Raw genomic sequence first — 27,808 nt, 5'->3', positions numbered from 1 at the left:
TGGTGTTCGTGATGGTGGCGTGGTGATGATGTTGTTGGTGGTGTCTATAGTAACGGTGTGCGTGGTGGCGGTGCGCGTGGTGGCGGTGGTGACGGTGTGCGTGGTGGTGGTGTGTGGTGACGGTGTGTGTGGTGGTGCGTGTGGTGGTGGTGTGTGTGGTGGCGGTGGTGACGGTGTGCGTGGTGGTGGTGTGTGGTGACGGTGTGTGTGGTGGTGCGTGTGGTGGTGGTGTGTTTGGTGACGGTGTGCGTGGTGGTGGTGTGTGGTGACGGTGTGTGTGGTGGTGGTGGTGCGTGTGGTGGTGGTGTGTGTGGTGGCCGTGGTGACGGTGTGCGTGGTGGTGGTGTGTGGTGACGGTGTGTGTGGTGGTGGTGGTTCGTGTGGTGGTGGTGTGTATGGTGGCGGTGGTGACGGTGTGTGTGGTGGTGGTGTGTGGTGACAGTGTGTGTGGTGGTGGTGGTGCGTGTGGTGGTGTGTGTGGTGGCGGTGGTGACGGTGTGTGTGGTGGCGGTGGTGATGGTGTGTGGGGTGGTGGTGTGTGTGGTGGCGGTGTGTGCAGCAGCTGGCTGTGCCGCTGTCGCTGGCAGTTCGCGAGGTTGTGTGTGTGCAATGTGTTGCTCGAGTGGAGGGGACTCGCAGGGCGCCCTGCTCGCATTCCGCGTCCAACGTCCGCGGCGAGACGTTGTGACGCGCCACGCACACACACACAGACACACACACAGACTCACACACACACAGACTTACACACACAGACTCACACACACACAGACTTACACACACAGACTCACACACACACAGACTTACACACACAGACTCACACACACAGACACACACACAGACTCACACAAATACAAACTCGCGCACACACACAGACTCACACACGCACAGGCTCATGAACACACAGATTCACACGACTCGCAGGTACACACACCCACACGCAGACTCACACAGACACATATAGACTCACACACAGATTTACACGACTCACACACACGCACACACACAGACACACACAGACTTGCACACAGACTCGCACACACAGATTGACATGACTCGCACGACTCACACGCATGCACACATACACGCAGGCTCACACAGATGTAGTGAGTTCCAGGGAGACTGACGACGGAATCGAGGCACACTCTTTTATTAAACTCAAGGGCAGTACAATACTTGAAGGGGTAACGGCCCCTACACCCGTACTAGATGGGAAAACACCCCTAGCACTATTTCCCCTGTCCTGTTCCCAGTCCTCCTCTAATAGTGCTACGGGAGGCTGTCTGATCCGGCCCTGGTAAAGCACGGATCCCGGCACCCAGCTAACCCAGCCTTGCTCTTACAAGAGCAGAGGTCCGGAAGCTCTTGGGGCCGCGCCGCTGGCTTGCCCAGCTCGGCCCTGACAAGGGCAGCGAGACAGGGGAGTCCCAGGGCCTATTCTGCCGGTCTTCAGACTTCACTGGTAAGCTTCTTCCACACTGGCCCCGAGCTCTCTGGCTCCCCGCCTTTTATAGGAATCCCCTCCGAGGGGTGGAGTTATGGGGGATCATAGAGCCCCCATGCCCCCCCAGTGGTTAACAGATGCGGACGTGGATGTAGACACCCGTGTGTGGGTGCAGACACCCTTGTGTTTTCTGTCCGCCCTTCTCCCCGTAACAACCCCTACATCACCCCCCCCTGTACAGCCCGCAGCCGTCCCGGCTGCAACAAACCCCTCAAAAGCCACAACAATAAAGACTTAACACAGTCAACATGTGTGTGCCTCGTAACAATAACAAGAGAAACAAACAACCGACGGTCCCCTATAAATACCCCAGCCCCAACATGCAAACATATGTACAGAGTGTGATTCCCCCCACCCCCCCCTCAAAAAAAAATAAAAAAAAAGGTGAGCGAGCCCCACGGCAGCGGACCACGTGCGGGAAGCAACTCACAACAACCGGCGCGTCTTGGCGCGTGTCCGTGCAGCGGGTCCGTCACAAGGGCCCGACCCGGTCGGGCCGGCGGCGGGTGTTGACAGTTCAGGCGCACGGTCCTCCGGCTTCCCGGACGAGCCTGCGCTGACCCCCTCGGGGGAGGCCGGCGGCCGAGAGGGCGTTAATCCTTGGACCCCTGAAGGCGGAACAGTTAGCAGCGGATCAGAGGCTGGGGGTGAACCCGCCCTCCAGGAGTCAGTGGACCCCCCACATGTTCGGCCATAGTTGTGAGAGGAAGCATGTGGCGCAAATAACGGCTTCAACCGTGAAGGGTGGACGAACCACCGATGCTTCCCCCATTTAATGCGAACACATTGGGGTCGCACAACCTGCACAATTTCCACGGGGCCCCTCCATGGTCGCAACAGTTTAGACGAGGTAGCCAATGGCACCTGGGGACAGTGTAGCCACGCTCTGTCGCCCGGGTGCAATTCGTGCGTGTGTGACCGGCGCAATCGCAACCTTTCATTCGCCTTCTGGCGAGAGTCAGAGTTTTGAATAGCTGCCTCCTGCGCCTCAGCCAACTTGAGGATATTAAATTTAACATGGTCAGCCAATTTGGACTTAGCATGTGGTGTGGAAATTCTCAGCTGGGTCGCGACAGGCGGGTCAACTTCGCGGCCATACATTTAAAAAAATGGCGAGAATCTGGTCGCCGCGTGAGGAGCCATCCTGTAAGCTGCCAGAATTCCCGGGATCTGAAGGTCCCAATCGATTTGGGACTCAGATACCTGGTGTGATAGCATGGACGTAATAGTCCTATGCAGGCGTTCTACCATCCCATCCGTTTGTGGGTGGTAAGGGGAAGTACGAATTTTCTTCATACCGAGAAGCTCACACACCTCATGTAAAAGGGAACTAGTGAAGTTCTTTCCCTGATCGGTCAACAACCGTTCCGGAGCGCCCTTGTCGAGGACATAGCCCTGGACAAAAGCCTCCGCAATGGCTTCTGCCGACTGGTTGGCAAGGGGCCAAGCCATAGGCCATCGCGTGAAATATTCCACGCCAACCAGTAGGTACTTATTACCCCTAGGCGTGGAAGGAAACGGCCCCAAAATATCAAGAGCGACAAGCTCATTAACCCGGGAGACCGAAATAGACTGGAGCGGTGGGCTGGCTCCCCTTGCTGGCGGCTTCCGTTGAGCACACTGGGTACAAGACTGCAAGAGATCGTCCACATCCCTTGCCATGCCCGGCCAAAAGAAATTAAGCTGGAGCATGGCAAGGGTTTTGTGGGTGCCCAGGTGCAGGAGCCGCTCATGAGCAGCCCATACAGCCCTAGCCCTCAACGTGGAAGGCACCACCAGCCTGTGGCGGCGGATCGTCCCGTCCCAATGCATGAGGAGGCCCTGGCACAACCCCCATGAGTCAACGCCCGACCTCCCCTGACCGGATCCTCCCGCGCGACGCCGTAGCGCCAGGAGGGAAGTATCCTCCATTTGGAGGCGCCCCCACTCCGCACCTGACAACCCCAGTAGGGAATCCTTCCCTCCCATTTCAATAGGGCCAACGCCCGAAGGAGCCTCAACGGCGGACGCAAGAACCCGATCTTGGCCTTCGCTCGCAGATTTGCAACGCCCCGAGCCCAAGAAACAAGTGCAATCCGAAGTGGCCGGCAGGTGCGACAGGGCATCGGCATTAGTGTGGCGAATCCCCTTGCGATGTTGTTTCAAAATCGAAATCCTGAATGATCTCCAGCCATCGGGATAATTGCCCCGATGGCTGGTGAATACGCAGGGTATACTGCAATGCCGCATGATCTGTAGGGATGGTGAAATGCCGGCCGTACAGATATGGCCGGTACTGTTGAATAAAGAAAACAATAGCCAACAGTTCATGGCGGGTGACGCAGTATCTTTGCTCGGCAGGAGACAATACTCTACTACCGTAAGCCACAACGCGCTCCACGCCACCAACAACTTGGGAAAGCACGCCCCCAATCCCTGTGTTGCTCGCGTCCGTGTCGAGCACGAAAGGTAGAGAAAAATAGGGGTAACTCAACGGCGGGGCCCCCACCAAGGCATCACGAAGAGAGTTGAAGGCGGCCTCCTCTTCTGGCCCCCAATGAAATTTCACCCCCTTTGCCGTTAAGGCATGTAACGGCTTAGCGATGGAAGCGAACTCCGCAACAAACTGCCGGTAATATGAAGCAAAACCGATGAAGCTCCTAACCTCCCCCACCGAGGTGGGAGTCGGCCAGGAGCTGACACAACGCGTTTTGGCGGGATCGGTTGAGATACCTGACCGTCCTACGATGTGACCCAAATATCTCACAGATTCGCGGAACAAATGGCATTTTTGTGGTTTAAACTTCAAATTAGCTGCGCGCATTTTGAGGAAGACGGCCCGAAGCCTATCAAGATGTTCCTCGAATGTCCTACTAAATACGATCACGTCGTCTAGGTAAATCAAACAGACCTCCCATTGCAAGCCAGCAAGAACCAATTCTATTAGGCGCTGAAACGTTGCGGGAGCTGAGTGGAGCCCCATAGGCAAATGATTAAATTGGAAGAGGCCGTGCGTTGTTCGAAAAGCCGTTTTGGGCTTCGATTCGTCATCCAAAGGAAGTTGCCAAAAGCCTGACAGCAAATCCAAGGCGGAGAAGAATCGTGATCCAGCCAGGGCATCCAGAGATTCGTCCATTCGAGGAAGCGGGTAAGCATCGGCCACCGAGATTTTATTCAACCGCCGAAAATCAACGCAGAACCTTAGGGACCCATCTTGCTTTTTAACCAACACTATGGGTGCACCCCAAGGGCTGATTGAGGGAGAAATAATGTCAGAAGCCAGCATGTCATCTGCAGCCGATTTGACATGATCCTTTTCGGCGGGACTTAACCGAAAAGGATTTTGGCAGATAGGAGCATTGTCACCGGTGTCAATATGGTGGTGCAGCAATTTTGTACATCCGATATCATATTTGTGCTTACTAAAGACGTCGGAAAATTCTTGCAAAAGGGTACGCAATTTAGCACGTTGTGAGTCAGATAGGTCAGGTGTCTCAGCACAAAGCGCCTCCAGCCAACCCTCGTCATGGTCTGACTGCAGTTGCGGCTGAGAAGCGGTGGCCACCTGGCCAATGATCGGCGTTTCCGCAGGTACCGGAATCGCGTGTGCGAACACGGTTCCTTGGGAAACCACCGCCGTCCGTGTCCCGACATTGAGGACCGCGATGAACGGGTCCTCATCCCCTTTAACAATTGTCTGGGCCGCCACCAAATCTGGCCCATTCACCCCGGCCCTAGACGGCCCCAGTAAAATGCCCTGGTCTAAGAACCCTTTAGCGAACGGTCGACACAACCGCAGGGGCACGAGCATCTGTGCCCCCGGGGGTACACGCACCGTTCGAGCAACGAGCGCCTGTACCGTTGCACAGGCTGTACGCAAGGCAGGGGTGGAGGGCAAGAACGTTATACGTCGGTCTGATGGAAGTTCGATGCATCCCTGGTCAATCAAAATTTTGACAGGCATGTTGGCCAAAAAGTCCGTCCCCAACAGGCACGGAATTGCCAGAGAGGAGGAGACCAACACCGGCCCAGATAATTTAATATCCCTAATAGAAATTTGCGCTCGAATTTGGCCGATGAAACCTAACGAGCCCCCATTTGCAGCGTAACACGGTATGTCGACGGGGAGCAACGGGCGACTCTGAACGGGCAGGATATTATAAATTAAATCGGAAACGATAGTCGCCGATGCTCCCGTGTCGATCAATACCCGTACTTCCACCCCATCAATGTGCCCCGTGACAACGGACGACCCCGCCGACGCAGCCACAACACGGTGAGCCAACTCGGACCATTGGCCCGGTTGGAGCGCCCTCCCCATCAAGTCGCGACCCGACGCACCAGCCCCCGAACCCCGAGAATCGTGTGTCGGGGCATGTGAGAAAGAAGTGGGTATGCGTGCAGGCTGAACATGTGGGGTGCCACGACTTGCCGGAGGATGTTGTGGAGGCTTTTGAAGAGGGCCGTCCTCAGCCCCAGTTCTTGCTCCACGCTGTCGAGGAGCCCGGCATCCCGAAGCCACGTGGCCCCGGAGGCCACAGTTGTAGCACACGACGAGTGCTCCAGAAGACTTGGGCTGCTCTCAGTGGCTCGGTGCGTCCCGAGCCGGTCGCCCGCCAGACCGCCATCCCGCAGAACGGCCCGCAGCAAAGACCCCCTCGGATTCGGAGGTGGTTGCCGTCACGGTGTGACCCGCAGCTGCCTTGTTGGCCTTCCTCCGTTGGGAAATCAGGTTGGCATGGATGTGCCTTGCAGCCCGCAATGAAGACATGTCCGCATCATCCTGCGCCAGGATGACGAAGTTCAAGTCGTCGGCCAACAGCAGAATTTTTTCGGCCACCATCGCGTCCACCCCTTCCTTGTCCATGCGCGGGAAGGCCGCCTTCGCCAACACCAACAGGGCCGTGCGGTACGCGAGTGGTGACTCCTTGTCGCCCCTCTGCCGCTCGTAGAAAAGCTGGCGACAATCGGAAGGCGGCCCATAAACCGTGGCCAGCACTTGCAGCGCCGACCGAAATGTGGAGCGTGCCGACCTGGGTGCAGCGGTGAGGGTACCAAGGGTGTTGCTATCCAGCATCGCCGGAAGAGCACGCAGCGCCTCATTGTCCGTCCACCCAGCCATCTTCTGGTGGGCGAGGAAACGGCGATGAAACCCACCCCAATCGCCGCCGCTTGATACGAATTCCTGCAGGGCCGGCAGGCGTTGCTGAAATGTCGGCTCCGTCTCCGACGATCGCCCAGCTCGCGTACTGTCTCCATGGACTGTATGGGGAGCAATGGCGGACCCTAATGGAGGTCGCACCGTGGGTGATGCGCTGGTTTCGGCTTGGTCGGTGCAGTTGTCCGCTGTTGATGACCTGGCGACCGCTGATAGGTAGCCACTGCGACCCGCCCCCGCCGATGACATGGTGCTTGCTGGTTGGGCCCCGTCGCCCGCGTGACGTGCTGGGGCCCCTCCCTCGGCTCCTACTGTACCCGTGGCGGGAAGTTCAAGCCTCCGGCCCATCGCAAAGGCGGGAGTTTCTGGCGGGCGCTGTCCGTCTTCACGCTGCGCCGCTCCCCCCGGCCCCAGGCGGGTTATCTGCTCCAATGTGGCGGCCGTTGCATATAGGAGCTCCGCCAATCGGGAGTGGGCCAACGCCAACTCATCAGCCGACGTCCCGGCTCTATCCGACTGCCCTGCAGGTAGTGGAGCCGGCAGCGGTTGGCCAGGTACGTCGGCGGCGATATCTTGCACCGCCTCTCCCTCGCTGTCGTCCTCTCCGGGGTCTTGGGTACGAGTTGTCCGTCTCGTATCCATTCTTTCGACCACTTCTGACGCCAGATGTAGTGAGTTCCAGGGAGAATGACGACGGAGTCGAGGCACACTCTTTTATTAAACTCAAGGGCAGTACAATACTTGAAGGGGTAACGGCCCCTTCACCCGTACTAGATGGGAAAACACCCCTAGCACTATTTCCCCTGTCCTGTTCCCAGTCCTCCTCTAATAATGCTATGGGAGGCTGTCTGATCCGGCCCTGGTAAAGCACGGATCCCGGCACCCAGCTAAGCCGGCCTTGCTCTTACAAGAGCAGAGGTCCGGAAGCTCTTGGGGCCGCGCCGCTGGCTTGCCCAGCTCGGCCCTGACAAGGGCAGCGATACAGGGGAGTTCCAGGGCCTATTCTGCCGGTCTTCAGACTTCACTGGTAAGCTTCTTCCACCGTGGCCCCGAGCTCTCTGGCTCCCCGCCTTTTATAGGAATCCCCTCCGAGGGGTGGAGTTATGGGGGATCATAGAGCCCCCATAGCCCCCCAGTGGTTAACGGATGCGGACGTGGATGTAGACACCCGTGTGTGGGTGCAAACACCCTTGTGTTTTCTGTCTGCCCTTCTCCCCGTAATAACCCCTACACAGACACACTCTCAGACTGGCAGGACACGTGCTGTGAGCAAGTAGCAGCATCTATGAAGTCTGGCACGATGGTACACGAGGGGGTGGGTGGCCAGCACCATGCCTGGCCGCCTTTGTTTCCCACAGTGACGATGTTTACTACACACCGCGCCAGGTTACTCATTTGAGACTGAGTCGACCTAGAGGGGGAGGCCCAGGACCGGTTCAAATAATCGTCACCGGTGTTGGCTGTGAGCGGGGGGGGCCCGTGGGGGGGGGGGTGAGCCCCCTGCACTCTCAGCTGCTCCTGCAGCTGCTGTTGCTGCCCCCCCACTTGCCGGCTCGCACCGCCCGCTCACGGGCAGCTCCCCGCTGGGAGCCCCCAGGGGGTACGCGCCAGGAGGGGCAGCGGTGTGAGCGGTGTGAGTGGTGTGAGCGTGTGCAGGAGGGGCAGCGGTGTGAGCGGTGTGAGCGGTGTGAGCGGTGTGAGCGTGTGAGTGGTGTGAGCGGTGTGAGCGTGTGCAGGAGGGGCAGCGGTGTGAGTGGTGAGTGGTGTGAGCGTGTGCAGGAGAGGCAGCGGTGTCAGCGGTGTGAGCGTGTACAGGAGGGGCAGCGGTGTCAGTGGTGTGAGCGTGTGCAGCAGGGGCAGCACACTCGGTGGCGTGTGCAGCAGGGGCAGCGGCGTGAGGGTGCAGGAGGGCAGTCGTGTGAGTGGGTGCAGGAGGGCAGCGACTGTAGCGGTGTAAATACAGGAGGGCAGCACATTCAGTGCTATGTGCAGGAGGGCAGCACTTGCAGGAGCGGTGCGCACGGTGTTTACTGTGTAGAGGGAGGCTAGGCGATTATAGGTCTCCGTGCGAGTCTGTGGGTCTCTGTGTGAGTCTGCGGGTCTCCGTGCGAGTTTGTGGGTCTCTATGTGAGTCTGCGGGTCTCCATGTGAGTCTGTGAGTCTCCGTGAGAATCTGTGAGTCTCCATGCAAGTCTGCGGGTCTCCATGCGAGTCTCCACAGAAAGCATTGGTTACTGGAGCAGAGAGAGTATGTGGAGGGGAGTGGAGTGCGGTGAGAATTTTGACTTGTAAACAACTTGTATTTTCTGCCAGCAGCAACAGCACTGGAGGCCACCAGCGACAAACAACACAAACACAATAAAAACACGCGCTGTGGCGCTAGATGCGCTGCGCAAAACACACAAAAAGTCACGTGGTGGTGGTCGTCGCGCACGCCACGCCGACGAGCGAGCGCTTTAGAAGGTGAAAAGCAGGGTGCCGTTCATGCTGGTACAGAGGAATTGTCCGGCGCCACAGCGTTCAAAGAAGACGCGGTGCATGTCACTGGTATGTGTGTGGTACGGGTGCTCCAGCTGGAGCCGTGCCTTGAGCAGGCCCCTGAACACTGGAAGCACAAAGCAGCCGTCAGTGTCGCCTTGCAGCAGCTTTTTCCTCGTCTTGGCCACGTGGAATGTTCGAACGCTCACTGCGGATGAGAGGCTGCAACTCCTTTGTCGGGAGCTGGACCGGTACCGTGGTATTCAGGAGATCCGGTGGACCGGCTCTGGCTCCTGCCACCATGAGGGTTGGAAAGTCCTCTACTCAGGGCAGAGTGCGTGGAGGGGAGTGAGATGAGAGGGGAGAGGTAGGAGAGTGCGTGGAGGGGAGTGAGATGAAAGGGGAGAGGCAGGAGAGTGCATGGAGGGGAGTGAGATGAGAGGGGAGAGGCAGAGGAGTGCGTGGAGGGGAGTGAGATGAGAGGGGAGAGGTAGGAGAGTGCGTGGAGGGGAGTAAGATGAGAGGGGAGAGGCAGGAGAGTGCGTGGAGGGGAGCAAGATGAGAGGGGAGAGGCAGGAGAGTGCGTGGAGGGGAGTGAGATGAGAGGGGAGAGGTCGGAGAGTGCGTGGAGGGAAGTGGAGTGAGATGAGAGGGGAGAGGCAGGAGAGTGCGTGGAGGGGAGTGAGATGAGAGGGGAGAGGTAGGGGAGTGCGTGGAAGGGAGTGGAGTGAGATGAGAGGGGAGAGGCAGGAGAGTGCGTGGAGGGGAGTGAGATGAGAGGGGAGAGGTAGGGGAGTGCGTGGAGGGGAGGGGAGTGAGATGAGAGGGGAGAGGCAGGGGGGTGCGTGGAGGGGAGTGAGATGAGAGGGGAGAGGCAGGAGAGTGCGTGGAGGGGAGTGAGATGGGTGGGGGGGAGAGGTAGTAGAGTGCGTGGAGTGGAGTGAGATGAGAGGGGAGAGGCAGGAGGGTGCGTGGAGGGGAGTGAGATGAGAGGGGAGAGGTAGGAGAGTGCGTGGAGTGGAGTGAGATGAGAGGGGAGAGGCAGTGAAAAGAGGGGAATTCTCGTGGTTGAACACTCGCTGGCGGCGTGGGTAACGTAGCACGCACGCGTGTGGGAATGTCTCGACGCGGCAGGAGATTTTCATTATTTCGCGACAATAAAACCCCACTTGGACGCTGCTTGATCGGCGTCAGAGAGTTTATCAACGGCGGCAGCCATTGCCTTCGTGCGTCGGTTGCTTGTTTCGCCTCGGAGGTGAAGAGCGCGCACCACCTCGCATCTCATCGTGGCACATTCGAAAGGGCGCCCCCATCCCCTAGTGGCAGCTGCCCCTGTGCGGCGACGGGGCCACACGCGATCGCTTCACCTGCGTGGGGACATTAGAGTCCCCAAACTCTAGTCCTAGCGACCCATCACCACCACGCGCCGTCTCTCCGCGTTCACCAATTACCTCCAGAAAACTCAAATAGAAATGTACTCGAACCACTCTGCACGTGCCCGATGGTTGTTAAACACACACCACGTGTACACACACACAACACACACACAACACGTGTACACACACACAACACGTGCACACACACACATACCACGTGTACACACACACAACACGTGTACACACACACAACACACACACAACACGTGTACACACACACAGCACGTGCACACACACGTGCACACAACACGTGTACACACACACACCACGTGTACACACACAACACGTGTACACACAACACGTGTACACACAACACGTGTACACACACACAACACGTGTACACACACAACACGTGTACACAAACACACACACAACACGTGTACACACACAACACGTGTACACACACAACACATGTACACACACACACACACAACACGTGTACACACACAACACGTGCACACACACAACACGTGTACACACACAACACGTGTACACACACACAACACGTGTACACACACAACACGTGTACACACACACACAACACGTGTACACACACACACAACACGTGTACACACACACATACAACACGTGTACGCACACGTGTACACACACACAACACGTGTACACACACACAACACGTGTACACACATACCACGTGTACACACACACAACACGTGTACACACAACACGTGTACACACACACAACACGTGTACACACACAACACGTGTACACACACACAACACGTGTACACACACAACACGTGTACACACACACACAACACGTGTACACACACAACACGTGTACACACACACAACACGTGTACACACACAACACGTGTACACACACACAACGCGTGTACACACACACACAACACGTGTACACACACAACACGTGCACACACACAACACGTGCACACACACACGTGTACACACACACACAACACGTGTACACACACACACAACACGTGTACACACACAACACGTGTACACACATACCACGTGTACACACACACACCACGTGTACACACACACACCACGTGTACACACACACACAACACGTGTACACACATACCACGTGTACACACACACAACACGTGTACACACACAACACGTGTACACACACAACACGTGTACACACACACAACACGTGTACACACACAACACGTGTACACAAACACACACACAACACGTGTACACACACAACACGTGTACACACACAACACATGTACACAGACACACACAACACGTGTACACACACACAACACGTGCACACACACAACACGTGTACACACACAACACGTGTACACACACACAACACGTGTACACACACAACACGCGTACACACACACAACGCGTGTACACACACACACAACGCGTGTACACACACACACAACACGTGTACACACACACAACACGTGCACACACACAACACGTGTACACACACAACACGTGTACACACACACACAACACGTGTACACACACACACAACACGTGTACACACATACCACGTGTACACACACACAACACGTGTACACACACACACAACACGTGTACACACACAACACGTGTACACACACACAACACGTGCACACACACAACACGTGTACACACACAACACGTGTACACACACACACAACACGTGTACACACACACAACACGTGTACACACACAACACGTGTACACACACAACACGTGTACACACACACAACACGTGTACACACACACAACACGTGTACACACATACCACGTGTACACACACACAACACGTGTACACACACAACACGTGTACACACACACAACACGTGTACACACAACACGTGTACACACAACACGTGCACACACACAACACGTGTACACACACAACACGTGTACACACACACACAACACGTGTACACACACACACAACACGTGTACACACACACACAACACGTGTACACACACACACAACACGTGTACACACACAACACGTGTACACACACAACACGTGTACACACACACAACGCGTGTACACACACACAACGCGTGTACACACACACACAACACGTGTACACACACACACAGCACGTGCACACACACAACACGTGCACACACACAACACGTGTACACACACAACACGTGTACACACAACACGTGTACACACACACACCACGTGTACACACACACACAACACGTGTACACACACACACCACGTGTACACACACACACAACACGTGCACACACACACCACGTGTACACACACACACAACACGTGTACACACACACACCACGTGTACACACACACACCACGTGTACACACACACACACAACACGTGTACACACATACCACGTGTACACACACACAACACGTTTACACACACAACACGTGTACACACACACACAACACGTGTACACACACAACACGTGTACACACACACAACACGTGTACACACATACCACGTGTACACACACACAACACGTGTACACACACAACACGTGTACACACACACAACACGTGTACACACACAACACGTGTACACACACACACACAACACGTGTACACACACGACACGTGTACACACACACAACACGTGTACACACACAACACGTGCACACACACAACACGTGTACACACACACAACACGTGTACACACACACACAACACGTGTACACACACACACACGTGTACACACACACAGCACGTGCACACACACAACACGTGTACACACACACAACACGTGTACACACACACAACACGTGCACACACAACACGTGTACACACACAGCACGTGCACACACACAACACGTGTACACACACAACACGTGTACACACATACAACACGTGTACACACACCACGTGTACACACACAACACTTGCGCACGTGGATTCGTCATCGAACCCACGACCTCCTGTATACCAGGCGAGGTAGTCAACATCTCCTAGCCACCGTGATGATGATGAGAAAGAGACACTGCAAACTCCAAATATACAGCAGCAGGCGTCAGGGTTGGCTTGGAATCCACGACCTCCTGTAGACCAAGCGGGGTCGTTAACATCTCTCCACGTGGAGACAGTCACTGGATTCGATCCATGAATCGATCTTCAATTAAACGATAAATCGCATCCCCAGCTGGGAATGAAATCGTCGAATGGGAGATTCCAAGTTGCTCGCCCCCCCCCATCGAGTAACGCGATGGATCGTTCCAATGACGTCACGAAAAACGGACCAACCGGATTGAGAGTTTCACGGCACGTGACGCCGGCGGTCTGCAGCGTCAACTTTCGGCGGGAAGCGAGCGACATCCTTCCCGCACAGCGCTGCGAACTGTAACAACATTAACAACATAACGCTCGCAACACAACAGCAGTAACAACAACCAGACGTCAATACCTTGACATTACCTCAGCATACACACACACACAACACAGCAGTAACAACAACTAGACGTAAATAAAATCGACATTACCTCAGCACACACAATACAGCAGTATCAACAACTAGACGTCAATATAATCGACATCACCTCAGCATATATACACAACATTCACTCAAAACCAACAATAGCCTGCACAAGCGTGAACGCAGTACGGTATGAATGTTAATCACAGGCACAGTAACGTCGGCGCATCATTACAATAACAACACAACATTAACAAAATTACCTCAATAACAACCACATCAATAACATTACCTCAAGATAAACAACATTACCTCTAACCACAACACTAACATCGCCTCAACAACAATATCCACAACATTAACGTCACCTCAACAACTACAACACTAACATCACAACCACAACACTCACAACATCACCTCAACAACAATACCCACCCACATCATTAACAACATCGCCTCAACCACCACCATATACCACACACTACCCCCACACACTATCACCACACACTACCCCCACACACCACACTACCCCCACACACCACCACCACTACCCCCACACACCACCACCACACTCCCCTACACACTAACCCCACACACCACTACCCCCACACACCACTACCCCCACACACCACTACCCCCACACACCACTACCCCCACACACCACTACCCCCACACACCACTACCCCCACACACCACTACCCCCACACACCACTACCCCCACACACCACCACCCCACGCGATGTGCGCGCCCCCGCGCTCGCTGAGCGAGGTGCTCGCCACGCTCGAGGTCGCCCGTCTGGACGAGGCGGAGCTCCTCCCGGTCTTCCAGAGCCTCAGCTTCGCCCCGCGGGGCGATGGGCGACAGCGACGACGACGAGGTGGTGGTGGAGGAGGAGATGGACGAGGAGGTGAGGACGACAAGGAGGGGGAGGAGGAGGAGGAAGACGCCATCGTCATCCTGGAGACGGACGAGACGCTCAGTGGTGAACTTCGTGCGGGCCACAGGTGCGGTGGACAGGGAGATACACCACAGCACTCACCACAGCACTCACCACAGCACTCACCACAGCACTCACCACAGCACTCACCACAGCACTCACCACAGCACTCACCACAGCACTCACCACAGCACTCACCACAGCACTCACCACAGCACTCACCACAGCACTCACCACAGCACTCTCCAGAGCACTCTCCACAGCACCGACTTATTAACCGACTCAACTGTTGGTTTAATTTGCCAGGTGTAAGGCCCCACTGAGCTGTACAGTGTGGCTGTGTGTTTTAAGGGACCTGGCTATCGACGAAGCTGTCACAACCTGTCACAACGGCTTTGACCCCGAATTCTTCTTGTACAGGGACATTGAGTTTGCGGGTCTATACCGGGTACAGCCGTTTCAATACGGGCACAAACATGTTTTGCTCTATTTGTTTGTGTTTCTCTCCTTGTGATGGGACTTTATAGGGTGAACATTGAGATTTATAAGGGGCACAGGGTGACCAATAAGATCTGAATTGGTCTGTAATAAGGTAGGCACTGATAAGGGGTTGATAGGTAAACTATCACAAACGATGGGTCCAACCAAAAGTGGCTTATCATCATCATCTTTGCGTGTAAATGTAGAGCAGCAGCCAAATAATCTTTAACGCGTGCTGTGGATTCCTAAATTAGAGGGGGAAAAGAACCCACGTGACCACGGAGAGAGAGAAACACGCAAACTCTAACTATACAGCGGGCGTCAGTGGCCAGGGATTGAACCCACGTCTTGCTGTGTAGAAGGCGAGGGAGTTAACATCTCCTAGCCAACGTGCAGCCAACGTGGCGTACCGTGCAGTACGACATTAGCAGCAATACTCGCGTAGCCAAGCATAGCAACATTCCTATGTCTTCAAGACCCCATCTCATATAGGCCACCTCTTTCTTGAAGACCCCACCTCTCATTTCGGCCACAATTTTTTTTTTTAAAGGCCCCACTTTCGCCTGACTTTCGAGTTACACAGGACCTGCATCTGTGCCTCAGAGCCACGCCCGTGGGTTCGATCCCAACCCTGATGCCTGCTGTATATTTGGAGTTTTCGTGTCTCTCTCCCCGTGGACGCGTGGATTTTTCTCCGGGTCCTCTGGGTTTTCCCCTCCACATTTATAATTGTGCGTTCAGGGAATTTTGCTGCTATAAATTTCCACGTGAGAAGCCACTTCGTTGGGCTATCATTTGTGAAAACCAGGTCGCTTCTGAAAAAGAGCTACACTGCTCAGTGGGCCTTACCCAGTAAAATAAATAAAATAGTTTTCATGTTTCTTCTTCTTTTCCTACCCTACCGATGGGTGCGTGCACAGCCTGGTGATCCGGGGCGACGGGGAGGACCACGCGGTGCTGTGCACCGGCGACGCTACCTACGAGCTGCGCGCCGCCGACACCTCCAACCTGCTGCTGCTGCTGCCCGACGGCCGCACGGCCGACTCGCTCCGGGCGGAGGGGCATGCCGAGGCCCCCCGGCTGCTCACCGCTCACGTGAGCCCCCCACACACCCCCCACAACCTCCACCGCACCGTGACGGCAGCCCGCATCGCGAATGTGCAGTAGACTCTCGATTATTCGCGTGCGGTTTATCCGATTTTCAGATTAACCGCACACACAGAGATTTTGACAAAAGTTAATAACTCGTGGGTTTGCCCTTAAGCCCAAATGAAGAAGCTAAAAACAATTATATATTGTTAATCTTTGAAATATTGATTACAAGTCACGTGCTTGAACCGAACAAATATGTTGCTCTGCCAATCTGAAATACACGTGATCGCCCCTGGAGTACAGTAGTTGCCATATCGTTACAGCAGTGGGTGGAGATTGATGGATGTTGGTTGGCGTGGCTCTACTGTCATCCACTTCGTGGGCCGAGTCTTCTGCGCGTGAGCAGGAAAGTCTTATCACTGAGCAGGCGCTTCGACGGTCGATCCTTAGTATTCGTTCTAAATTTATACCCCTATATTCATGGTTTTTGGCATAGAGATCCATGGAAAATTATTATATTTTTGGATTACCCGAGATTTTTTTATTATCCGCGGCCGTCCTCCCCGTACGGAGTGAACTTCTTTTGCACCGTACGTAGCCAACCATGCTCAATGGAGGTGCGGGGGGGTGGACAACAAACTAAACAGACAAAGCAGTTCTACAGAAATGAGTTTTCAGTCTAGATTATTTTAAAGCCCATAGCTCCAGTGGCTTTGTAATATCGGAAGGAAGAGCGTACCAGACGGCCGCATCATCAACATCACCACCATCAACATCCCCCACTTCCTCATCATGCAAATACCTCCTCAACGTCACCACCACCAACATCATCACCACCATTGTGTATGTATGTACATTGAACTGCTTGTGGACCGTACGTAGCCATTGCGCTAATCGGAGGTGCGAGGGGAAGGAGAACAAACTAAACACAAAAAGCAGATATAAAGAAATGAGTTTTCAATCTAGTTGATTGAAGAGTGCATAGCTCCAGTGACTTCCTAATGTCGGAAAGAAGAGCATTCCAGATGTCCGCATCATCAACATCACCACCATCAACGTCAACATCCCCCACTTCCTCATGCAGCTACCTCCTCAACATCACCACCATCAACATCATCACCACCATTATCACCACCATCGTATATCTATGTATGTTGAACTTCTTTCACACCGTACATAGCCAACTGTGCTAATCGGAGGTGCTGGAATAGCCTGGGGGAGGGGGGGAGCTACGGGTGGGTGAACCAGTGGATGCAATGCGTGACAGCTTTAATCATCCAGACTTAGACGGTGACCAAATTAAATCCACATTAACTAAGGTGTGACTCAATGTCCGTGGGTTGGTCGAGAGTTGACCGGACTAAGACTGTGACTAAGTCAGACTTGCCGGCTGCACTAATACTTACTTGGTGGCGTGTTGCGGGGGTGGGGGGGGTGGCGGTAGGTGTTCGGGTTTGCCAACAGCTACCTGGAGGTGAGGCGCTGCCGGCCTCGACTCAAGAAGCTGCGGAGTCTCCTGGGGGAGTGCCCCTTCAGCGGGCCCGAGAATGAAGCGCTGTGTGCGGGGCAGCAGAAGGCACGTGGCAGCATCGCACGCTGCGGATTCACACATCGCTGTGCCGGGGGACCTGTACAGTCGCCCAACCACCAACATTCTTTACAATCGCCCAACTGCTCAGTTTAACATGTAGTAGGCTTTCGCGTCCAACATTATCCACAATCGAGGTGTTTGATCGCGTGAATATAAATGTGTCATTAGGCCCGCCACCACCACCCGACACGGCCAATTAATCAGGGTTTGTCACGTAACAAAATGTGCCAATTAGTTACTATTTCAGTACACCGGTTGTTTGTTGGAGAGTAAACCCACAGCATTTACAATTAGAGAACGACCTTTTTGCTGATAATTACAACCAGCTTCATCAGGCGATAAGCCCGGCTGCTACCATCCACACCCCACGCCACCACCACACTAAACGTTTCCTAAGAGTGTCCCAAATGCATGTGCCTGCGTTTTCATCCGGTGTTTGTGATGTCCGTGCATGACTAAATGTATTTGACACAGAGGGATTACTGCATCTGAATTGGAACCAAACGGTGACCAGCGTAGAAGTTAGAAAAAGGTGGCACATAGAAGAAGACGACCTTGTGATGCGGGCAGTAATATGAGAAGGAAACTGGCACGATTTTGACACACATATGGGATGGAAACAACAGGAAAATTAAAAGTGTGCTGTTCAGGAAAATGTAAGAAACCAGAAAGAGAGGAATACCTCACGGAGATTGGCTTGACAATGGCATTATAAGAGATTGGTGCCAGAAAGGTGTGGTGCACTACTTAGGCATATTGGCACAGGAGACAGGAAAGTGGAAACAAATGACGACTTGGGCAGTGGACACCTACGAGCTATCTGCACCATGGATTGTGATGATGTGATGATGACGATGTCTGTGTGTACACGCGTGTGTGTGTGCAGTACACGACGGCCGATCTGCTGGACAGGGTGCAGGCGAGCGAGGTGGAGCTGCAGGCCGGCCTCAAGGCCCTCAATGCCTGTCAGATCGACGGTGAGAGTGTCGGCGGTGTGTGATGAATAATCTGGACCGGTCCTGGGCCTCCCCTATGTTTGAGTTGGCATTAAATAAGTACCTGGTACGGTGTGTAAACAATCGGTAGTCGGGGAAATAAAGCGCGGCTGGACGTGGAGTTGGCATCACACCATCCCTGCTTTTGCAGTCCCGGTCGCTAACAGCCCTTGGCCAAACAATCTGATAAGGCTATAGGGGATGTCTTTGCTGCACCACCTTCCCTTGGACAGTATAACAGGGAGGAAATGGAACGTGAGGGTGTTTTTGCGTGGTCTTTGGCAACCGGGCTGAGACCATCGTCTCACTGCCTCTGAAGGCCGCAATTAGAACCCGTTTGAATCAAGCGAGGTTATGGTTGAGAGAGTGGAGCGGTACGAGGTAAGAAACGGAAAGAAAAGTGTTGTGTCTTGTGCCGCCATGTCACGAGTTCACATTTTTTTTGTGTTACCAGGTGGTGAGGATTCCGTATCTTGAATGAGTTTAAATTTCTTTAGAACTGCTTGTTGTTGTGTTTAGTTTGTCCTTCCCCCCCCCCCACACCTCCGATCAGCGTGGTCAGCTACATGCGGTGCAAAATAAGTTTAACATACATGATGGCGGTGATGTTGAGGAGGTACCTGCATGATGATGAAGTGAAGGATGTTGACGTTGATAGTGGTGATGTTGATGATGCGCCCGTCTGGAACGCTCTTCCTTCCGATATTAGGAAGCAATTGGGATCTGTGCACTTTAAATTAATCTATTTTAACAAATTTATTTATTTATTTATAACAGCTGTTTGTGTTTAGCTTATTGTTCTTCCCCCGCACCTCCGATTAGCACGGTTGGCAACGTACGGCGTGAAAGAAATTGGACACACAACATGCATATCAGGATAGTCTCATTTGCAAGAGTGATGTGGGTGACCACAGTGACAACAGCATAAATAATATAATAAATTAAGTCTGTTCTACGCAGTGGTAGTTGGGTTCCTGAAGAATACAGAGGGTAAAGCACGGTCCACGATAACCCCGTGAGAGGCGTAACGCAGGCCGAGCAAAGACCAAGGCGCGTGGGTAACATCTAGAAGCAGCATCCAGAAGCAGCATCCAGCAGCAGCATCCCAATGCCTTGTGTGATGATGATGATCATGATAATGCTACACCGAGGCAGCAGCCTTTACAATTGCGGGCAACGTAGTTCCGGTCGCTCGATCGCGATCTATCCGATTCGCCGTGATGAAAACAATGTGTGGTGTTTATAGGCAGAGTTCGACTTCTATATTTTCAACTTCTACATCGCTTAGTACCTCACATTAGGAATTGCGGGTGGATATAATCAATGTACAGGGACTCGTCTACTTACGAACGAATTAGGTTTCAGAGTTCCAAATTTACTCCTGTCGATTCCAAACATGTTGTACAGTGTGTACACTGAACATGGGGAATGGCTTTAAAAGTTGTACAATCTCATGTAGATGTAGATGCCACTGGTTCTTCATGTTCTGCAGATGTAGATGCCACCACCGCCATCTATTGCGCGGCGGTTAAACTTACAAACTCTCGGTCCGAACAGGAAACTGGACATACGGACAGGTTTGTTCGTATCTCTTGAAGTGCGTAAGTCAAATGTAAGTAGAGGAGTGCCTGTATTTTTCAATCTTAAAAGTGAACTACTGAATTTGATTTATAAAGGTGCCCAGTTTGGGTGGGGCTGTCGCCCCCTCCACCCCCCGTGCCCCCAAAAAACTCCGCCCATGCGCCGCGGCGTTTCTAGGAGAACGGGCTACACCGCACGGCGATGACGCGGATAGAAAATGGGGGGGGAAAAAAACAACAACAACGCAAACTGTGCCGCCGCCAGGGCGCTGGCGGATGCTCGACTTCGACTACGAGATGCGGCTGCTGAGCCTCCTCACGCAGCTGGTGGACTCGGAGTCGTGGAGCTTCCGCCACGTGCCACTCCGCGTCTGCCTGGACGAGCTCGGCTTGCTGGAGCCCAGGTGAGAGGAGGAGGCAGCTCTCCTGCGCTCGGTGGCTCTGATTGGTGGCTCACGCTCGGTGGCTCTGATTGGTGGCTCACGCTCGGTGGCTCTGATTGGTGGCTCTGATTGGCGGCTCCTCCGCTTGGTGGCTCTGCTCGGTCGCTCCGCTTGGGGGATTAATTTGGGTCGCGGCTGTGCCCCCGTCAGTGATACGAAAAGTTCAGAATCTGAATATTTATTTACACTGGAGGAATCCGTTGAGCTACAAATAATTTCCACACTCGGCAGATCACCTCCAGTATACTTAAACAATTTTTATTTTACCAGCTAAGGCCCATTGAGCTGTATAGCTCTTATTTTCGAAGCGACCTGGCCACAAATGATAGCTAAATGAAGTGGCTTATCACGTGGAAATTCACAGCAGCCAATCACTCTAAACACGTGATGGCGATTCTAAATGTGGAGGAAAAAACCGGAGGACCCGGAGAAAAATCCACACGACCACAGAGAGAGAGAGACATGCAAACCCCAAATATACAGCAGCAGGCGTCAGGGTCGGGATCAAACCCACGACCTCCTGTATACCAGGCAATGTGGTTAACATCTCGACACCGTGGCACCCCCCATCTCGCTATGGCTGTGGCTGCTGCTGCTAGTCACATGCCATCGACTCCAGACTACCAGTGACCCGTACAATATTTAGTGATAAATTCACCCCGAAAAATCAAAATGCATACATGGAAGCCGATTCCATTCGTAAATACTGTTGGTTTTGGTTGTTGGGGCAGTCTTCAGCATAAAACCCGATTATTTTTCTTCTTTGGGTCTTTCGATAAAGTCACGTAGATAGGTTCAAAGAAAATAACAAAAAACAAAAAGTACGACGTTTCGATCGCAACACAAGCGGTCGTCTTCAGGAAAAGGGGGGTTAGTTTCCAAGGCAAACTGTTTATAAGGGTTTGAAATGGGCATAGCCCAAATGTCAGCAGCCAATGATAATGCAAGTGGTGGGCAGCCAACCCGACGGTGGTTGGTTTTCCACCAGGTGAAAATTAGCATGTTAATGTGAGATAATTAATCAATTCTTGCAGTCACGAAAGCTTTAAGTCCGATTAAGTTTGTGTATGGGTGTGAACATATACACATCCCAACGGTGGCGAGATGTTAACTACGTTGCCTGTTAAACAGGAGGACGTGGGTTAGATTCCGATCCTGATGCCTGTTGTATATTTGGAGTTTGCCTGTTCTCCCCGTGGTCATGTGGATTTTTATAAGGGTTCTCCAGTTTTTCCCTCCACATTTAGATACGATGTGTGTACCCTCTGTAATTTGTGTTAAATTGTACTGCTACACACAAGTGTCGGGTGCAGAATCTTTAACGTAACGTCGTGGGTGCATCTAGGGTGAAGGCACGCGCGTTAACGCAGCGGCGTCACCGTACCACCTCCATTGTCTCCGTTCGCGCGGGGAAAAAAAATGTCATTGACGTCGCTCCGACGTCCGTGGTCGTCGGCACCATTTCAGTGAACGTATCTCTGCTCGACGCAAGCCCGGGGGCATTGCTGCTCTATTAATAGATCACGTGCGAGGAGTTGGAGTTGGGTAAAAGCGACGCGTCTCTGGTGTTGTTGCCTTTTTCCAGGGACATGATTGAGCACTGCCTCAACTGCTACGGTGAAAGGACAGACGGAGAGGAAGGTGAGGTGTTTTTTTCTTCTTTGAGAGTTGTGCAATTATAACCACACTTTGTTTCAGGCCCTTACACAGATACGTTTGGCCATTCAAACGTAAAGGAAAGTTGAATATCAATCGCAATGGTACGATGCTTCGTGGACATTCTATAAACAATTTTTTATGTTACCAGGTAAAGCCCCACTGAGCTACGTAGCTCTTTTTCAGAAGTGAACTGGCCATCACAAATGATAGCCCACAAAGTGGCTCCTCACGTGGAAATGTATAGCAGCCAAATACTCTAAACGCTTGATTATAAATGTGGAGGGAAAAACCGGAAGACCCGGAGAAAATTCCACGTGACCACGCGGAGGACATGCAAACTCCAAATATACAGCAGCAGGCGTCAGGGTCAAAATCAAACCCACGACCTCCTGCAGACCAGGCCAGGTAGTTAACATATCACCACCATGGCGAGAATCTTCCCCCCAAGCATCCGTGCTGTCGACTCCCTCGCTCTGTTCAAGTCCAGGCTCGCGACCTCCCTCTTCTGCTCTGCCTATGACCAACCGACTGCTTCTCCGTCTAGAATGAACATACCCACTGCTGCTTCTGTAGTGTCCTTTGAGAGGCTTTGTAAAGCCACATTATATTATTAACTCTTTCCCGTTCATGCGAGTCGTCAGTTTTTCTTCTGATTCCATTCCGATGACGTAAGTGCGTGCACATCATCGGAATGGAATCGGAAGTAAAAGGGCATTTAGGAAGGCGTGTGGCAGAGTTTGGCGCCAGCTATCGTAGAGTGCGGTTGTGACGCTACAGTTATCTGTGGTGAGCAACAATGTCTTTAAAAACAGCGATGCTATGCCTCTCTAAATAAAATTAACGCCAACCGCTCGCACGTTCCGAGAATCAGCGGTGAACGGGAAACCCACCCTGCAACTTGCAGATGTCTCGGAGCGGGAAAAGGGTTAATTGTACGTAAATGTTCACATTGTGTTCTGTAGACGCACGCAGAGTCTATGCGAGTCTATACTCGCATGTCCACAGAGACCCATTGACTTTGCACAGAGATGCGGTTGCATTCCAAAGTTATAGAAATCCACATTGTGTTGTGCCGTATGCCGGCTGGTGTGGCACCCCATTCTCCCTTAGGCGGGGTGGCCGGCGCGGTGTACTGGCTACACAAGGACAGGGTGTGCCTCCCCCCCCTTGCCGTGTAGGCGTTGCGGCCGGGGCGGTGTATTCGCTATACTCGACAGGGTGTGCCTCCCCCCCTTACCGTGTAGGCGGTCCGGCCGGGGCGGTGTATTCGCTATACTCAACAGGGTGTGCCTCCCCACCCTTGCCGTGTAGGCGGTGCGACCGGGGCGGTGTACTCGCTACACGAGGACCGGGTGTGCCGCGCCCTCGCCGTGATGCTGCTGAAGGGCTGCGTCAAGTTCAACCTGGCCGAGTTCTGCGACGTGTGGAGGCAGAGCGTGCCCGAGGGCATGGACGCTCAGCTGGGACAGCTGCAGGTGAGGGGTTCCCTCCAATCCAAGACCCGAGCTGTCTGGTCGTTGATAGTACAGGCAGTCATCGACTTACGAACAGCCGCACTCACGAACGCCACCCCCACTCACGAACACCACCCCCACTCACGAACGCCACCCCCACTCACGAACGCCACCCCCACTCACGAACGCCACCCCCACTCACGAACGCCACCCCCACTCACGAACGCCACCCCCACTCACGAACGCCACCCCCACTCACGAACACCACCGACACTCACGAACACCACCCCCACTCACGAACACCACCCTCACTCACGAACACCACCCCCACTCACGAACACCACCCCCACTCACGAACACCACCCTCACTCACGAACACCACCCTCACTCACGAACACCACCCCCACTCACGAACACCACTCTCACTCACGAACACCACCCCCACTCACGAACACCACCCCCACTCACGAACACCACCCTCACTCACGAACACCACCCTCACTCACGAACACCACCCTCACTCACGAACACCACCCCCACTCACGAACACCACCCCCACTCACGAACACCACCCCCACTCACGAACGCCACCCCCACTCACGAACGCCACCCCCACTCACGAACGCCACCCCCACTCACAAACGCCACCCTCACTCACGAACGCCACCCCCACTCACGAACCCCACCCTCACTCACGAACTCCACCCCACTCACGAACGCCACCCCCACTCACGAACGCCACCCTCACTCACGAACGCCACCCACACTTACGAACGCCACCCTCACTCACGAACTCCACCCTCACTCACGAACGCCACCCTCACTCACGAACGCCACCTCCACTCACGAACTCCACCCTCACTCACGAACGCCACCCACACTCACGAACGCCACCCACACTCACGAACGCCACCCTCACTCACGAACTACACCCTCACTCACGAACGCCACCTCCACTCACGAACGCCACCCCCACTCACGAACGCCACCCCACACTCACGAACGCCACCCCCACTCACGAACGCCACCCTCACTCACGAACGCCACCCCACACTCACGAACGCCACCCCCACTCACGAACGCCACCCCCACTCACGAACGCCACCCCCACTCACGAACGCCACCCCCACTCACGAACGCCACCCTGACTCACGAACACCACCCCCACTCACGAACGCCACCCCACACTCATGAACGCCACCCCTCACTCAGGAACGCCACCCCTCACTCAGGAACGCCACCCCCCACTCACGAACGCCACCCCTCACTCACGAACACCACCCTCACGAACGCCACCCACACTTACGAACGCCCGCGCTTACGAACTCTCGCAGTCTCTCTCTCCCCGAGTCGTCCTCTCTCTCTGAGTCGTCCTCACATCTCTTCTGGCGGTGCTCAGGGCGTGGCGCTGGTGGAGCGTGCCGCTCGACCGGAGGTGATTTCCCTGCTGCGGGTGGAGGACCTCCCCGACGATCCCCAGGAGCGCTTCTCCAAGCTCTTCAGCCTCCGCGACAAGTGGACGGAGGAGGATATCGCCCCCTACGTCCGGTGAGTGACTCCTCTGGGCGACTCTTCCCCTCCCCGCCAATGCTCCCACGCGCCCGGTTTAACGCATAGTAGTAGTAGTTCAGAGGCTTTTGTGACCAATATCCACACTAGAGTTGTTGTTTTTTGGGGGGTTAGATCGGGTGAATATAAATGTGTCGTGCAACCCGCCACCACCACCCGACGACACATGGCCAATTTAGTAAGGGGTTTGTCACGTAAACAAAACCGTGCCAATTCATTACTAGTTCAGCACTTCACCCGGTTGTGTGTCGGAGAGAGCGTGGCTCACGACATTATTGTGTTTAATAATCGTAGTCGCTGAACACAACACAGACCTCCGGGATGGCCTATGTAATACAATCACATTCTGTAAACTTTGCTGTGTGGGAAATGTTTTGTGTACAGCAACCTGGCATTGGGAGAAGTGAACTCTCTTTCATGTGAATTTCCCAGCTCCTGTGGAGGCTGCTTTGACCGAGACTGCCTCCCCCACCCACCACCCCCCTCCCCCACCCCCCTCCCCCACCCCATTGTGCCCCTCGCCCCCAGCGATCTGTGTGCAGAGAAGCAGAGCGTTTCAGCGCTGCTCACCAAGCACGCTCGCTCCTCCATGCACAGCGGGGTCAAGGTGTTCAACTCTCGCCGCTCCGTGTCGTGAGGACCGCCGCAGCCGGGACCGGGACTACGGGGGGGGCCCGGACTATGGGGGGCCCCCAGTACGCCCAGGAGGAACGGGACCGAAAAACGGAGGCAGGGTGGGCAGATGGCCGCTGTACCCCAACGAGTTCTTTTTTTTTGTTGCGCCGGTGCGTTTTGTTGGAAGAGCGCCGCTGAAAGTCAAAGGGGGTCGGTGACGCAGGCAAATACATTTCGCAGGAGAAACCGAATAACTGTGTGCGTCAGTACGGCGAGTCTTCCTTCTTCTTAAAGTGAATGTGTGAGTCGTCTAGTTTCACCTGTATGTATTATTTGCACGAGGCTCTTCTAGGATACCCAACAAGGCAGTGATCTTCGCTAATTTTCAGAGGGGGGGGGGGACACATTGGCCGATAAGGCATCACAATCGGTGTGAGCGAGGGCCACCATATTTGAAACCATTGGGGGTTTGAGAGCAGCACGATGATGATGTGGGGGTAGGAGGTTGTTTTCACATTTTGTTGTGTATTGTCGGGGGAGGGCCGCACGTCAGGGAGCCGCACTGAAGGCCACCCAGGGGCCGCCAGTGGGCCCGCGGTGGCCTTGCATTGAAGAACACAGGAACAAGGCCTACCAAATCACCCGAGATGTGGCCCGATCTCGGCAGATCTCGGCAGCTAAGTTGGGGGTTGGGCCTGGATAGCACTCGGATGGGTGGCCACCTTACACAAACATATCTTCTCAAACACATCATCTTCTTCGTATGGCTGATGTTGATGGAGACTGTTTCTGAAATTGTTTGGGCTTACCGTCAACTTCCCCTTCTTGAATTTAGTTTCAACCTAGTTAGACCAACATGGTTCTGAGAAATAAATGTCCGAATAATGAACATCAATATTTTAATCAATTGTCCATTTTGCCAGGTATATCCTAACTAGCTACTAACTGCAAGCGAATAAAAAAAAATCAACTTATGCCTCTGCGTGCGTAACGTCATTTGTTCGCGCTCGCTGGGTTGAGCTTGAAAACCAAAATTGCTTCCTATCAACGCGTTTAGAAAGGTCTTTGATATCGTTCTCGGTTACCATATCAATTAAAATGTTATCACATTTATTTTTTATATTGGAAGATTCATCCATGATTATCCACCAATGACTCATGCGCGATATAATTTCACATTTATAAATCGGCTCGCGTTACCCCCCCCCACCCCCCCACTAATGTAACAGAGCAACAACCGTCATGTTACATTGCGGTGGCCGAGCCGGATAATTGCGTCAGGAGTAGCGGAGCGGTGAACTTACCGTTCAGTGTCTGTGAATCAGCCATTCAGTCTTCGTCATGGTTCTGTTGTGTGGGGAGCTGTGGTGCAGCGGTTAGCGCTGCGCTACAAACCTGGCGACCCGAGTTCGATTTCTGCTCACGGCCAGCACCAGTGACGATTATCTGAACTGGTCCTGGGC

General features: G+C 53.9%; 1 protein-coding gene across 1 annotated transcript; it reads left to right on the top strand.

Annotated features, from left to right (window-relative positions):
• Positions 1–13,702: 13,702 nt before the first annotated feature.
• Positions 13,703–27,268, top strand: DSCC1 (DNA replication and sister chromatid cohesion 1). Its single transcript, XM_078867375.1, has 9 exons — positions 13,703–14,934; positions 16,268–16,442; positions 17,884–18,015; positions 18,917–19,007; positions 20,871–21,009; positions 22,634–22,689; positions 24,019–24,182; positions 25,561–25,709; positions 26,259–27,268. The coding sequence occupies exons 1-9, from the start codon at positions 14,669–14,671 to the stop codon at positions 26,365–26,367; spliced, it is 1,281 nt and encodes a 426-aa protein (XP_078723501.1). The 5' UTR covers positions 13,703–14,668; the 3' UTR covers positions 26,368–27,268.
• Positions 27,269–27,808: the final 540 nt, after the last annotated feature.

The sequence above is a fragment of the Lampetra fluviatilis genome, chromosome 23, assembly GCF_964198595.1.
Source record: "Lampetra fluviatilis chromosome 23, kcLamFluv1.1, whole genome shotgun sequence".
NCBI lineage: Eukaryota > Metazoa > Chordata > Hyperoartia > Petromyzontiformes > Petromyzontidae > Lampetra > Lampetra fluviatilis.
The sequence above is the reverse complement of the archived record's forward strand: the minus strand, read 5'-3'. Positions and strand labels throughout refer to the sequence as shown.

Bases quoted from the DNA above. Each gene is read 5' to 3' on its own strand.
- DSCC1 (XM_078867375.1), top strand. From the start codon at position 14,669: ATGTGCGCGCCCCCGCGCTCGCTGAGCGAGGTGCTCGCCACGCTCGAG. The intron at 18,016-18,916 runs GCACGTGGCAGC...GTGTGTGTGCAG, and splicing joins TGTGTGCGGGGCAGCAGAAG to TACACGACGGCCGATCTGCT. The intron at 24,183-25,560 runs GTGAGGGGTTCC...GGCGGTGCTCAG, and splicing joins CTCAGCTGGGACAGCTGCAG to GGCGTGGCGCTGGTGGAGCG.